General features: G+C 38.1%; 1 protein-coding gene across 11 annotated transcripts in view; it reads left to right on the top strand.

Moving 5' to 3' along the window:
* Positions 1–10,322, top strand: part of TMEM68 (transmembrane protein 68) — a 34,380-nt gene extending 24,058 nt beyond the window's left edge. For all 11 annotated transcript variants that reach the window (XM_073794397.1, XM_019925332.3, XM_019925326.3 and 8 more), the window contains 3 exons: positions 289–349; positions 2,864–3,003; positions 8,701–10,322. In XM_073794397.1, coding sequence (XP_073650498.1) covers positions 289–349; positions 2,864–3,003; positions 8,701–8,805 — 306 coding nt within the window. In that variant the 3' untranslated portion in view covers positions 8,806–10,322. The remainder of the gene's footprint in view (positions 1–288; positions 350–2,863; positions 3,004–8,700) is intronic.
* The last annotated feature ends 2,103 nt before the right edge of the window (positions 10,323–12,425 follow it).

The following is a 12,425-nucleotide window of genomic DNA, read 5'->3' as shown; positions in this document are numbered from 1 at the left end:
TTAATGATCACTTTAATCTTAATTTTGAGTTTCAAGAGTTCATGTGGAATGATAGGAAAGTCGGTAAATGAAATATTATATATTACCACTAGAAGGTAGTGTTTCCAATTTATATTTTTCTACAAATGATCATGTTCATTTTAGTCTGATAAATCACACTGGTGATAACAGTATACCTTTATTTTTAAAATGCCTTGGTTTTGTGACTTAAACAGGCCCTCAAAAGTCTGCATTAGAGACATCAAATGGATTCACGTATTTACTTTTTAATTCAAATTCTCTCTTTAGCCCATTATTCCTATGTTTACACAAAATATTCGAGAAGGATTTAGATCCCTCGGAGGAACAAGTAAGTTCTGATTCATATGTTTTTGCTAATTGTAATGTAATATTTAGAATGTAATATTTTAAATATTTGGGCTTTTGAACACTACAGGAAAACTTTTTGAATTATTGCTTTAGAAAATGCATGTACTATTTAGATGTTTTTCTCTTTAAACTCTAAATGATAACTGGTTCTAAGTAATGGTGGTTCTAGATGTTAGATTTTTGTTAAGAGTCTCACGTATATACTGAAGGTTATTTATCATGGGCTTTTTAAAATTACAGAGTGAATTTTCTAATTTACTGTGTTAAATCATGTTGTTGAGGTTTAAAACAAATGTACTTATTTGTAAATAAAGACTATCTTCCTAACTCATTCCTGAAGAAATGACAGCTGTAAAAATAGATGGCAATAAAAAAATTGGGAGGGCAGAATTTGTAAGTCTATTTATCTTGAAAAAAGTATATATATATGTTTGCATAAATCTCTTAAATTTTAAGAAATTAATTTCTGTTGGAGTATAGTGGATTTTACAATGTTGTGTTAGTTTCAGGTGTACAGCAAAGTGAATCAGTTATACATATACACATAGCCACTCTGTTTTAGATTCTTTTCCCATATAGGTCATTACAGAGTGTTGAGTAGAGTTCCCTGTGCTATACAGTAGGTTCTTAGACAAGAAAATATTGAATTAAGATTAACAACCTAAGGAGATATCATTTGCTTTAATTTATTTCGGTTACCTCTTGTTTTTTTTTGAACCATGATAGATTTACATTGAAAAGTTCTTTTTGCCTACCTTTAATTTATTGATAACAAAGTAAGCTTTGAACCTAGCTATAATATGAGTGATAACAATTCAGTGTGCTTTCTCTTTGCAAAGTCTCTCTCTTTTTTTTTAGTTTTATAGTTTGCTTTGTACCCTATGGTTTATATATTATATTTGATTGATTATGTTTTATTCCTAGTGCTATATTGTTAGTGTTCCCACCCACATACAAATCCCATCCTGAAAACCTTAAACTTCTGTTGTTCCTTTTATGTCTGTGTTGGTATATTGTTGATATTCCATTATGTGTTTTTTTAGTTCTTTTTCTTCAAATTTGGAATGGAAAGGCAGATTGATGTGATGTTTAACTTTTATTGTGTAATTAATCCTTCTAATTTTCTCTCAGATCATTTCTTTAGAATTTAAGTTGCATACCAGAAATTATTCCTAATTTTGTTTCTTTAATTGTAAAGTGGTTTTAAAATTCTTTTTGACTGGGTTTCCCTGGTGGCGCAGTGGTTGAGAGTCCGCCTGCTGATGCAGGGGATGCGGGTTCGTGCCCCGGTCCGGGAGGATCCCACATGCCGCGGAGCGGCTGGGCCCGTGAGCCATGGCCGCTGGGCCTGCGCGTCCGGAGCCTGTGCTCTGCAACAGGCGAGGCCATAGCAGTGAGAGACCCGCGTACCGCAAAAAAAAAAAAAGTTCTTTTTGACTGCTTTTTTTACTTTAAAAGTTGAATATCTCAAAAGTTGGTGTGTAGTGGTATATTTTTTTGAGTATTACTTTGGGTCTTATGGTATATTCTGTGTTTCCATATATAAAGTGTTTTAAACTTTCAGTACAATTCATTTTTTTTTTTTTTTTTTTTTTTTTTTTTGCGGTACGCGGGCCTCTCACCGTTGTGGCCTCTCCCACTGCGGAGCACAGGCTCCGGACGTGCAGGCTCAGCGGCCATGGCTCACGGGCCCAGCCGCTCTGCGGCATGTGGGATCTTCCCGGACCGGGGCACGAACCCGCGTCCCCTGCATCAGCAGGCGGACTCTCAACCACTGCGCTGCCAGGGAAGCCCTCAGTGCAATTCTTAATTATGTATTCCATGTTGCTTGTCATGTTTTGGATTCTTTTTTTTTAAACTTAGTCTTAGTCTGTCAGTTTATGTTACATTATTACCACTTTTAATCTTGCTAAATTTCATGGTTGGTCATTAGCATTAACAATTCTTTTTCCTAGTTTACAGTAATGTTTTTAGCCTTTACTTAGTTTATTGGTGCATTTTAGTCTCATGTTTACTTGAATTTATTTTATGCTTTCATTTTTTCTTTTGTTTGTGTAAGTCACGTATTTGTGAGTCTTTGGACTTTTTAGCTTCTAGCTTTTTGTTGCAATCTTTATGCTGTGTTTTTCAATAATAGTAATTAGTTTGCCTTTTTAAATTCTTACACTTTTAAAAGCTCATCTTTCCCCCCTAATTAATAGACCTTATTTTTTTGAGCATTTTTAGGTTTACAGAAAAATTGAGCAGAAGGCAGAGAGAGTAGCCACAAACCTCACCACTCCCCAGTTTCTTCCGTTATTCACATCTTGCATTAGTGTGGTACATTTGCTACGATCAATGGAAAGCTCATCTTTTAAAAAAGTATTGTATTAATTGCCAGGAGGTGATCCTGTTTGCCTCCATCCTCTAAGTCTTACATAATTAATTTGAAAGTTTACAGTTACATGCTCAGAATATTTAGCCAATTAAAATGATTTTGTTTTCTTTACAACAGGGTTATTTAGGTGGCTGTATGAGAAGTTCCGTTATCCGTTTGCCCCAATGTATGGAGGTTTTCCAGTGAAGTTACGCACCTATTTAGGTGACCCTATTCCGTACGATCCAAAGATCACGGCAGAAGAACTAGCTGAAAAGGTAAATTATTCTTTCTTTCTTAGTTTTAGGACATATTTGTACTTTCAGGTTTTATTTTAAAAATTAAATAATTCTACAAGCATGTCCTGGATCAGTGGTGATGTTCCCCCCAGGGGACATCTGGCAACGTCTGGAGACATTTTTATTGTCACCACGGATGAGACTTGGGAGGAGGTCGTGCTGTTGGCGTCCAGTGGGTAGAGGCCGGGGATGCTGATAAACATTCTATAGTGCACAGGACACCCGCCCCGCCCCCAGCAAAGAACCGTTCTTTCTAAAATGCCAATTGTGTTGAGGTTAAAGTTCTTGGCACCGTTAATTAAAAGGTTTCGTTAAGTGATATTCAGAAGAAGAAAGCTTTGACCTCCATGAAAAGAAATTGCTTTTGTCTGGTAGAAATACCTCGGGAGGAACATGGAATCGTGTTTAAGAGTGTGGGTTGTGAAGTCAGATTGTTCTAGTGCCCCTGTTTGTTTGCTCGGGCAGGGGAGCAGGGGAGAGAACAGAGCCCACTCGCAGAGTTACCCCTGGGGGTCACATGCGATTGAGGACATCCATCATTGAGAGCAGTGTCTGCCCTCTAGCAGGTGTTCCATGACTGCTGGCTACTGCTGTTGCTCTAGGAGCTTGTGGCCCAGTGTGGCAGGTAAATAACTAAATCGATGCTTTTAAGGTGACGCGTTAGCACACTGGTGTGCTTGTGGCACGATTTGTCAACCTGGGCACTATTGGTATTTTGTTGTGTGGTTGTTCTGTGCACCGTAGGGTGTTTACTCACTAGATACTGGTAGCATCTCGTTGCTATCCCTCACTCACTGTGACAATAAAAAAACATCTCTAGACGTTGCCATTATCCCCTGGGAGACAAAAATCTCCCCTGGTTGAGACCTGCTGTTTTAGGGTATTATGGAAACACAAAGGAAAAACATCTAAATTAAACCAGGGACGCCTCCTTGAAGGAAGTGATGCTTGAATTCAGTTTTGAAAGGCGAAAAGGGATTCGCTGGGTGAAGAGTAGAGAGGTAGAGGAAACAGCGTATGAAAGGGTGGCAGCACGAACTGGCGTAAAGTCTTCAGGGAGTTGAGGGTGGTCTGGAGTAGCTAAAGGGATAGAGAGTACAGACAATGAGGCTGGAAACATAGGAGCGTCTGGACCACGAAGGCACATCCTTGATTTTGTTTCTTGAAAGCCATGGGTAGCTACTGAAAGCAGATGACTGATGTAGTAGGTTTGCTTTTAGAAAGATCACTAGAAGCAGTAGGGAGGCCGAGTCTGAGTGAGACCAGGAGAAGCTCAAAAGGGAAGGAGACTGCTTTGTGAGGGAAAAAATAGGAAACGCTTCCTAGAATTGAGGGCATTTGTGGTAGGTCTTGAAAGACGGACGGGACTTGGACATGCGGACTTGGGGCAGGAGGGAAGAGTTCCAACAGAGGAACAGTGGTAGGAAAGTTGACTGCACACACCAACAGTGTAGAGCAGCCTGATAGGACTAGGAGAGTGAGGTTGGGAAGGGTGCCTAATAAATTCGCCTTCGGGAATTTCGCAAAGCATGTGAACACTGTGAAGGTTCTAAGAAGCCCCGCAATAAAGAGGTCTATTTAACTTTGTTTCAAAGAGCTTTGCCCAGTCTCATCTGACCAAAACCAGCTCCTGGTTTTTCCTGGAATAGCAGCTAATAACAGCTCTGGAATAAACTGGGGGAATCACTAGCTGAGTGGGGAGCGAGCATTTGGTTGAGAGGAAACTGGAAAAGTAAGTGGAAACTCTATTTTTCGGCCCGTGAATAGCAGACTAGGGATTTTGTTTAGGAGAGGCCATTGGAAGTAGCCGTTCACCCGCAGTGACACTGGCCAAGGCAGGCACACAGCCACACTGGGCGTTAACGGGGCGGGACAGGATCCTTTCCACAGGGATGGCCCAGAAGAGGCCGAGCAGACGAGCACCTGTAATGCCCAGGGCTCAGCAAGGTCTGGCACTTAGGAAAGGATGCCCAGCCGCGGCAGCTAGAATGTCACATCAGATGAGACTGTTCACATCAAGCAGCGGGTATGTAGGAAGCTTGACAAAGGTAACATTAATGATACCTTATGTTCCTTGTCTGTGAGCTGCATTCTGAGAAAACGTACCTCCTGCTAGGTGTTCTACTAACTGGTTAGGTGAGTTAACTCAGAGAGTGTAGCAATCCTTTTCCTGAAAGGAAACCCCTCCCACACTGGTTTCCCAGTCCGGGCAGGCTCTGTGCACAGCACTTCTCCCATCCCCAGGTGATGCCTCACGGTGGTGACTTCAGATGACACCAGGGCTCAGCCCTCACCCTGTCATGTTGCTTCTGCCCACACACTTTATTGTTCCTGTACCACATCTCCGCAGCTCCCTGACAAATGCATTCTCCTTTAGCACAGAGCTGAACTCTGTTTTGTTCTTTAAAAAGGTTTTTCCCGCCTAACTATTAGGATTTAATTGGGTCAGAGCAAGTTAGGAATACTTTTTTACAAATACCGTCCATTTTTATGGTTAAGATACAAGGTAATGGAGAGAGAGGGAAGAGAAACTGGCCCGGAAGTTTAGGGATCTGAGTCCTAACCCTAACTCTCCCACCAGGCAGCAGAGTCAGGTTGGGTAAATGGTATGTTCCTCCCTGAGTCTCAGAGTCCTCAACTGTAGAATGGGGAGATTAAAATGGATATCTCAGAGGTTTCGTCCAGGTCTAAAATTAAGTGAATCCTGTTCCCTTATTTTTCTCAGTTAAGGAGAATATATTACTGATCATTAAATTCCTGGGACTTGATTTTTCATGAGTGAGAAATATATTCATGGCACTGGTAGAGTTAGATATTTTAGACGTTAAAATATATATTTATATATTTACCAATTCAAACTGGTAAAAAGAAGAGGCCTTCCTGAATCATTGAAATACCTCAGTCACTGTCTCCAGTTACTTTATGTACTTTGTTATCAGTATTTAAAGTAACAGAAGTTGTCTACGAAAGCATAGTTTAGTAAAATTTCTTGAGGGAATTTCCTTAAATATATAGTTGTCATATCCGTATTTCTGATGGTAAGTTGTCATTGCTGAACTAAAGTAAACTTGAAATAAAGAATACTTGAAATTTTCCTTTTGTGGATACATATGAATTTCCAATCTCCATTGCTTACAATATAAGCATAAACTGTAGCACAATGATCCCTGGATTATCGCAAATTCAAAATTACCAACATCTAAATTGATGTAGAAATGAAACCTCATTTAAGAAATGGGAGCTAGACTGTTCAGGCATTTGATTGTGGAGAAGATGCATTTTGTAGACACTAAATCTAAATTAAAATACCTGTACTCATGCTGAAGAGGGCACTTGGGATACGGCCTTGAAGTTCTCTCAGTCTTAAAGAAATCTGTTCTGTTTCCATCTGTCTCTGACTCTCTCTCTGCATTCTGCATACACATATCCACACATACGTTAAGTACAGATTTATTTATATGTACAGGTATATATAATATACATGTCCTATTAAGGTGGAAGGAAGGTGGGGAGAAGTGCGTAGATTTGAGTGGTACTGGGAGGTGAGCTAACGGATGCCACCGATGGATTCTTACTCTCAGTGAATGAGAAGCAGGAATTGTTAAGGATGATTCCCAGGTTTGGGTTACTGGGCTGGATTCATGGCCATTTGCTGAAGCATGTTGAGTTTGAGGTGCCTTTAAAACATTCAAGGGAAGTCATATTGAACACTCCTATCTGCGGCTGGGCGGCTGGAGATATACATCTGGGAGTCGGCAGCAAATGGATGGTAATTTACGCTGTGGAAAGCTTCCTGAGCCCTGGAGGAATAGTCAGTGCTTGATTTGGGGAGTGTAAATCTGCAAAAGGCGGTTGAAAGGGAGCGTCCTGAAAACCCAGCTTTTCCTCCAGGGGTGTGAGTTCCAGAAGCAGGATCAATGGTCACGTCAGATGAAAAGAATGTCCGTGGGATTTAGTGACACAAGGGGGTCATTAGTGATCTTTGCGAGAGCTGTATTTTCTTAATGCACAGACCTCATACTTCTCCACCCAGAAGTTCTTCCTTGATACATCAATTCATACCAAACAAAGTCTCTACTTTTTCACTTGGTATTTAACTCCCTTCGTGATTTAATTGAAACCTACCTGTAAAGCCTTATACTGCCCAGCAAATGAACACATACCCGAAATGCCAGCTCTCCGTCGCTTAACTGTTTTCTTGTGGTCTTTTCGCTCTTGCTGCTTTCTTCACTGCTATTGAAATCTCACAGGCCGGGGGAGACCGAGACCAAACAGTACCCCGTCCACGCAAACTTCCCTGGTCACCGGCCACCGATGAACTTCAGATGTGTTCTCTTCACATCTCAGATGATACAGCTCACAAATGAGCTTACATTCTAACTACTTTGTCCTTGATTATGCTTATTGTGAGCTCCTTGAGATCAGAGACTTGTTTCACTAACGTTATAGCTTCCAAAGCATCTAGTATTTTCTGAGTGAATGAATAAAATTTTAAAAATATACGGCACAGAACACAACCTGTGTGTCAGTCGCTGTGCTCAGTGCCTGAAGACATGGCTTCAGTTTCATGTAATCCTTATCGTAAGCGTATGAAATTGTTCTCATCTCGCAGATGTGAAAACTTGTGCATTAGAGAGGCATATTTTTAAAAGACATCTTTGGGCTAGGGTTTCTTAATTATATTTAAAAATAAATGAAGGTCCAAGATTTGTAAAAAGAAGGCTTAATAAAGCTTAGCATCTGAAAAGAAGTGTGTACAGGTGTGCCTACCTGTACTATGTGCACGCAGAAAAAGTTTTTTTAGAGCGCCACAAGCTGATTTAAAGTAAAAATTGTTATTGTAAATCAACTATACTTCAATAAAATAAATTTAAAACAATAAATTAAAAATTGTTGAAATTTGTCATGAATTTAATGGGAACAAATAGTTTTAGATTTCTTGATATATCCTAATTGACTTTTCCATTGCTATGACTTAATTTAAATTCCTGTTAAATTATCTAGAAATTGGGGTAAAGGACTAAAGCACATCTGCTCGTTCATAGTTTTCCTCACTTTTTCCTGTCGCATTGCCTGATGTGATTGGTGTGTATGGTCATGAAAGACAAATACATAAAAGTTTATTAATGGGTGAAAAGGAGTGAAAACTTCCATTTGCCTACCAGAAAATTTCCTACTACATTTTTCTTCTGATTTTTTTCCCTTCAGTTCTTTTTAGTGTTTATTATGTGCAAGGCATTGCTGTGCTCAGTGCTGGAGAAATGCTAAGATGTATTTTAAGGAGCTTACAACCTGGTGTAGAAAGTTGCCATGCAGACAGTATCTGTAATTCAAGTGTAATAAAGTAAGTATAAGAAATATGCTATGCACAGGGAAGAACCACTGCATCAATGAAAGTTCAAGAACCTTCTGTACTAAACACAATTTGCAACGTTCTGTTACTTTTTTGTATGTTTAGAATGCTGAAAGGGTTTTGAAGTTAAATAAACAGTATTACCTTAAAAAAAAAGAAATATGCTATGGGCATGCTGAGAAGGAAATCATTTATTCTGAGTAGTGATGGGTGCTAAGTTAGGGAAGACTTCTCATAAGTAATAGTATGTTAAAATCCTTCCTAACTACATATCTACATTGAGAACTAAAAGAATAACGGCCTTTCTTTTGTTTTCTTGATAGACGAAGGATGCTGTTCAAGCTTTGATTGATAAGCACCAAAGAATACCCGGAAACATTATGAGTGCTTTGCTAGAACGTTTTCATAACAAACAAAAGATCGACTAGAAGACTCTTTAATACATTTATATTAATACGTCTATGTCTGTAGGACTGTCTTCAAAATTTTGTGGGTTCTGTAATTAGTATTTTTTAAAAAATCATGTTAATAAGCATCTTTCACTGAACTCGTTTAACATTGTATTGTCAATTTTGTTTCTGCAATCCATTGTGTCAGATTTAAACAATAACTTGTTACATGCCTAATTATTCAGAAAATGATCATGGTTCTTTTTATAATTTCCTAATAATGTATCATAAACATAGATTCTTAAAGTTAAGTTTATTAATAACAGCAATGAAGGTTAAACAAACATTCCTAAATAATGCATCTAGTTTCTGTATCTCTTGCACTGAGCTAGTTTTGCAAGGTGGCATAACCTAGGGTTTAGTACAGACACTTCAGTTAGGAAAAAAAATGCTCTTTCCTCTGCCCCTCATTCCTCTCATGACCTTGGGCAAATCACATAATGTTTTTATGCCTCAACAATTCAATTTTTAAAAACATGTTAATACTTTGGTGAGGAATATTGTTTTAAATTCTTTATATTTGCTGTGATTGATAACTGTAGAACGAAATTATAACTGAATTAATTAAACAATACCAACATCTTTTAGAAGTTTATGTATTTTGTCCATAGGATGTTTAAATTACTCCTTCAGGTATGATGTCAAGTTGCCAAGGACAATGAAAATGATGTACTGTTTTTCAAGTTGAGTAAAAAAGAAATTAGGGAAAGTAAAATTTCTAATTATTGTTATTATTCTTTCTAGTATTATATATATATATATATATATATTTTTTTTTTTTTTTTTTTTTTTTTTTTTTTTGCGATACGTGGGCCTCTCACTGTTGTGGCCTCTCCCGTTGCGGAGCACAGGCTCCGGACGTGCAGGCTCAGCGGCCATGGCTCACGGGCCCAGCCGCTCCGCGGCACATGGGATCCTCCCGGACCGGGGCACGAACCTGTGTCCCCTGCATAGGCAGGCAGACTCTCAGCCGCTGCGCCACCACGGAAGTCCCCTCTAGTATTATATTTTTAATGAGACTCTGTAGACAAGCCGTACAGGGTGTGCATTCTCAGCCCTATGATATGGCATTTAATACTGTCAGGATAGAAATCACGGTTGTGCCCTGCATCTCATATGTTAGAAGCTGATTCTAGGCTGACGAAAGCACAGAGAGAAAGCTCTGCTTTTGCTCAACATCATGGCTTATTCAGCTTGACTTTGCAACCAGTCAGATGGTTTATTGTTTCAATAAAAATATACTTGAATAATGAATTTATGTGAACATGTCTTTCTGAAAAATTAATGGCTTTCGATTTTTTGTCTCCTTGAAATCTGAATTTAAAAGTATTTAAACACGATAGTACCAGGAATCAAAAGCAGTATGTCCCTCTCCCTTTTTAAGATGTTAAATTACTTGGATTTTTGTATAAATTTTTGTATAACAAGTATGTATGTATGATACGTGTAATGTATAGAAAATTAAGCAGCATAAAAATAAAAGAAGCTGAACTGAAGTTCATGTTCTTGTGAGATTACATATGTGACATTTTCTTAGTTAACTGATTTTTTTGTTTTACTATTTATGTATTTCTCACCTACAATCATATTCATCAATCTCAGCCACAATGAATAAACCTGACTTTCCAATGTAATAAATATCTTTTAATTCCAGTTTCAACGAAAAGAGTCAACTAATGATATCTGCAGCTTTTTTTCCCTCTCTAGCAGTGAGCAGTGTTTGTTTAAAATTGATAAATATTTCCGGAATGAAGAAATAAATGATCATACTATGAACGAGAATAATATTTTTTGGAAACTATTGAGTTTAAAAAACTGTAGAAAGAAACATTCATTGCTAATGTAGCAAAAGCCATTATTTTTTACAGCATTTAAGTTTTACTGCATTACTTAAAACCTTTTTTTCTTCTTTGATACTCAGATTAACAGGAAGACTTTCTGTCTTGTTTGATGCACGATCTCTATCTTTGCTATTTGAATTTAAATGCCATTTAGAAGAATGAGGGAATGTGACTAAATATAGAGACATAAGTAATAATAGAAAGGAGGAGGTGTTGGGGTTTTTCTTTGTTTTGTTTTTAGTTTACCATTTTGTCTTACACTTAAAAATTTTTTTGTTTTATATTGGAGTATAGTTGATTTACAATGTTGTGTTAGTTTCAGGTATACAGCAAAGTGAATCAGTTATACATATACATATAGCCACTGTTTTTTAGATGCTTTTCCCATACAGGTCATTACAGAGTACTGAGTAGAGTTCCCTGTGCTCTACAGTAGGTCCTTGTTGATTATCTATTTTACATATTGTAGTGTGCATATTTTAATCCCAACCTCCTAATTTATCCCTCCCCCCCAACCTTTCCCCTTTGGTAACCATACATTTGTTTTCTATGTCTGTGAGTCTGTTTCTGTTTTGTAAATAAATTCATTTGTATCAGTTTTTTAGATTCCACATATAAGTGGTATTATATGATATTTGTCTTTCTCTGTCTGACTTACTTCACTTAGTATGGTAACTTCTAGGTCCATCCATGTTGCACAAGTGGCATTATTTCATCCTTTTTTATGGCTGAGTAATATTCCATTGTGTATGTGTACCACATCTTCTTTATCCATTCATCTGCTGATGGACACTTAGGTCGCTTCCATTTCTTATTGTAAACAGTGAACACTGGGAAGTGCATATCTTTTCAAATTGTGGTTTTCAAGGAGGGGGTGTTTTTCACGCTTTTTGAAACATGAGTCCTCAAGTCAGAACCTGATGAAAGCCAGGGACTCCCTCCAGAAGCATGAACTTGGTCCACTTTTATGGGAAATCTTTCATACCCTTTCAAAAAAACTTTCATTTTGAAACAATTACAAATCTACCAAAAAGTTGCAATTATTGTGCACAGTACTCCATATACTTTCGCCCAGATTCCCCAACTGTTATGGCACATTTGTTTTATTATCTTCATACGTTCTCTCTCTCTCTCTCTCTCTCTCTCTCTTTCTCTCTGTCCTCTCTTTCCTCCCTCCCCACATATATATCTATAAAGTTTTCTCCTGAATCGTCTGATGGTAAATGCAGATACCGTGCCCCTTCCTATGTGGCCGTCCATTTACGGAACCACAGAGCAATGATCAAAATCAGGAAATTTGTCATTGAGATAATAGTATTATCTGATCTAATGACCAGATTCAAATTTCACCAGTTGTCTCAATAACATCCTTTGCATCAATTTCTCCTCCTGATGCACGGTTCATAGCAGGACCACACACTGCATTTAGTTTTCCTACGTGTTTAATCACCTTTCATCTGGGATGATTCCCCAGCCCTACTTTGTCTTTAATGATACTGACATTTTTGGAGAAGACAGACTATCTGTTCTGTGGCCACCTCTTCAATCTGTTTTTCCCTGATGTTCCGTCATGATTTGATTCAGGTTATGCATTATTCCAGAAATGCTACATAAATGATGCTGTGCTCTTTCCAGTGAGTCATATCAGGAGGCATAGAATGTTGGTTTGTGTCATTAGTAATCATAGTAACTTGATCACTTGGTTAAAGTGGCTCCCACCAGGTTTCTTCCCTGTAAAGTTATTATTTCCTTTGTAAT

The sequence above is a fragment of the Tursiops truncatus genome, chromosome 17 (genome assembly GCF_011762595.2).
Source record: "Tursiops truncatus isolate mTurTru1 chromosome 17, mTurTru1.mat.Y, whole genome shotgun sequence".
In the NCBI taxonomy this organism is placed as follows: Eukaryota; Metazoa; Chordata; class Mammalia; order Artiodactyla; family Delphinidae; genus Tursiops; species Tursiops truncatus.
Note: the sequence above shows the minus strand (reverse complement) of the source record. Positions and strands in the feature narration are given on the sequence as shown.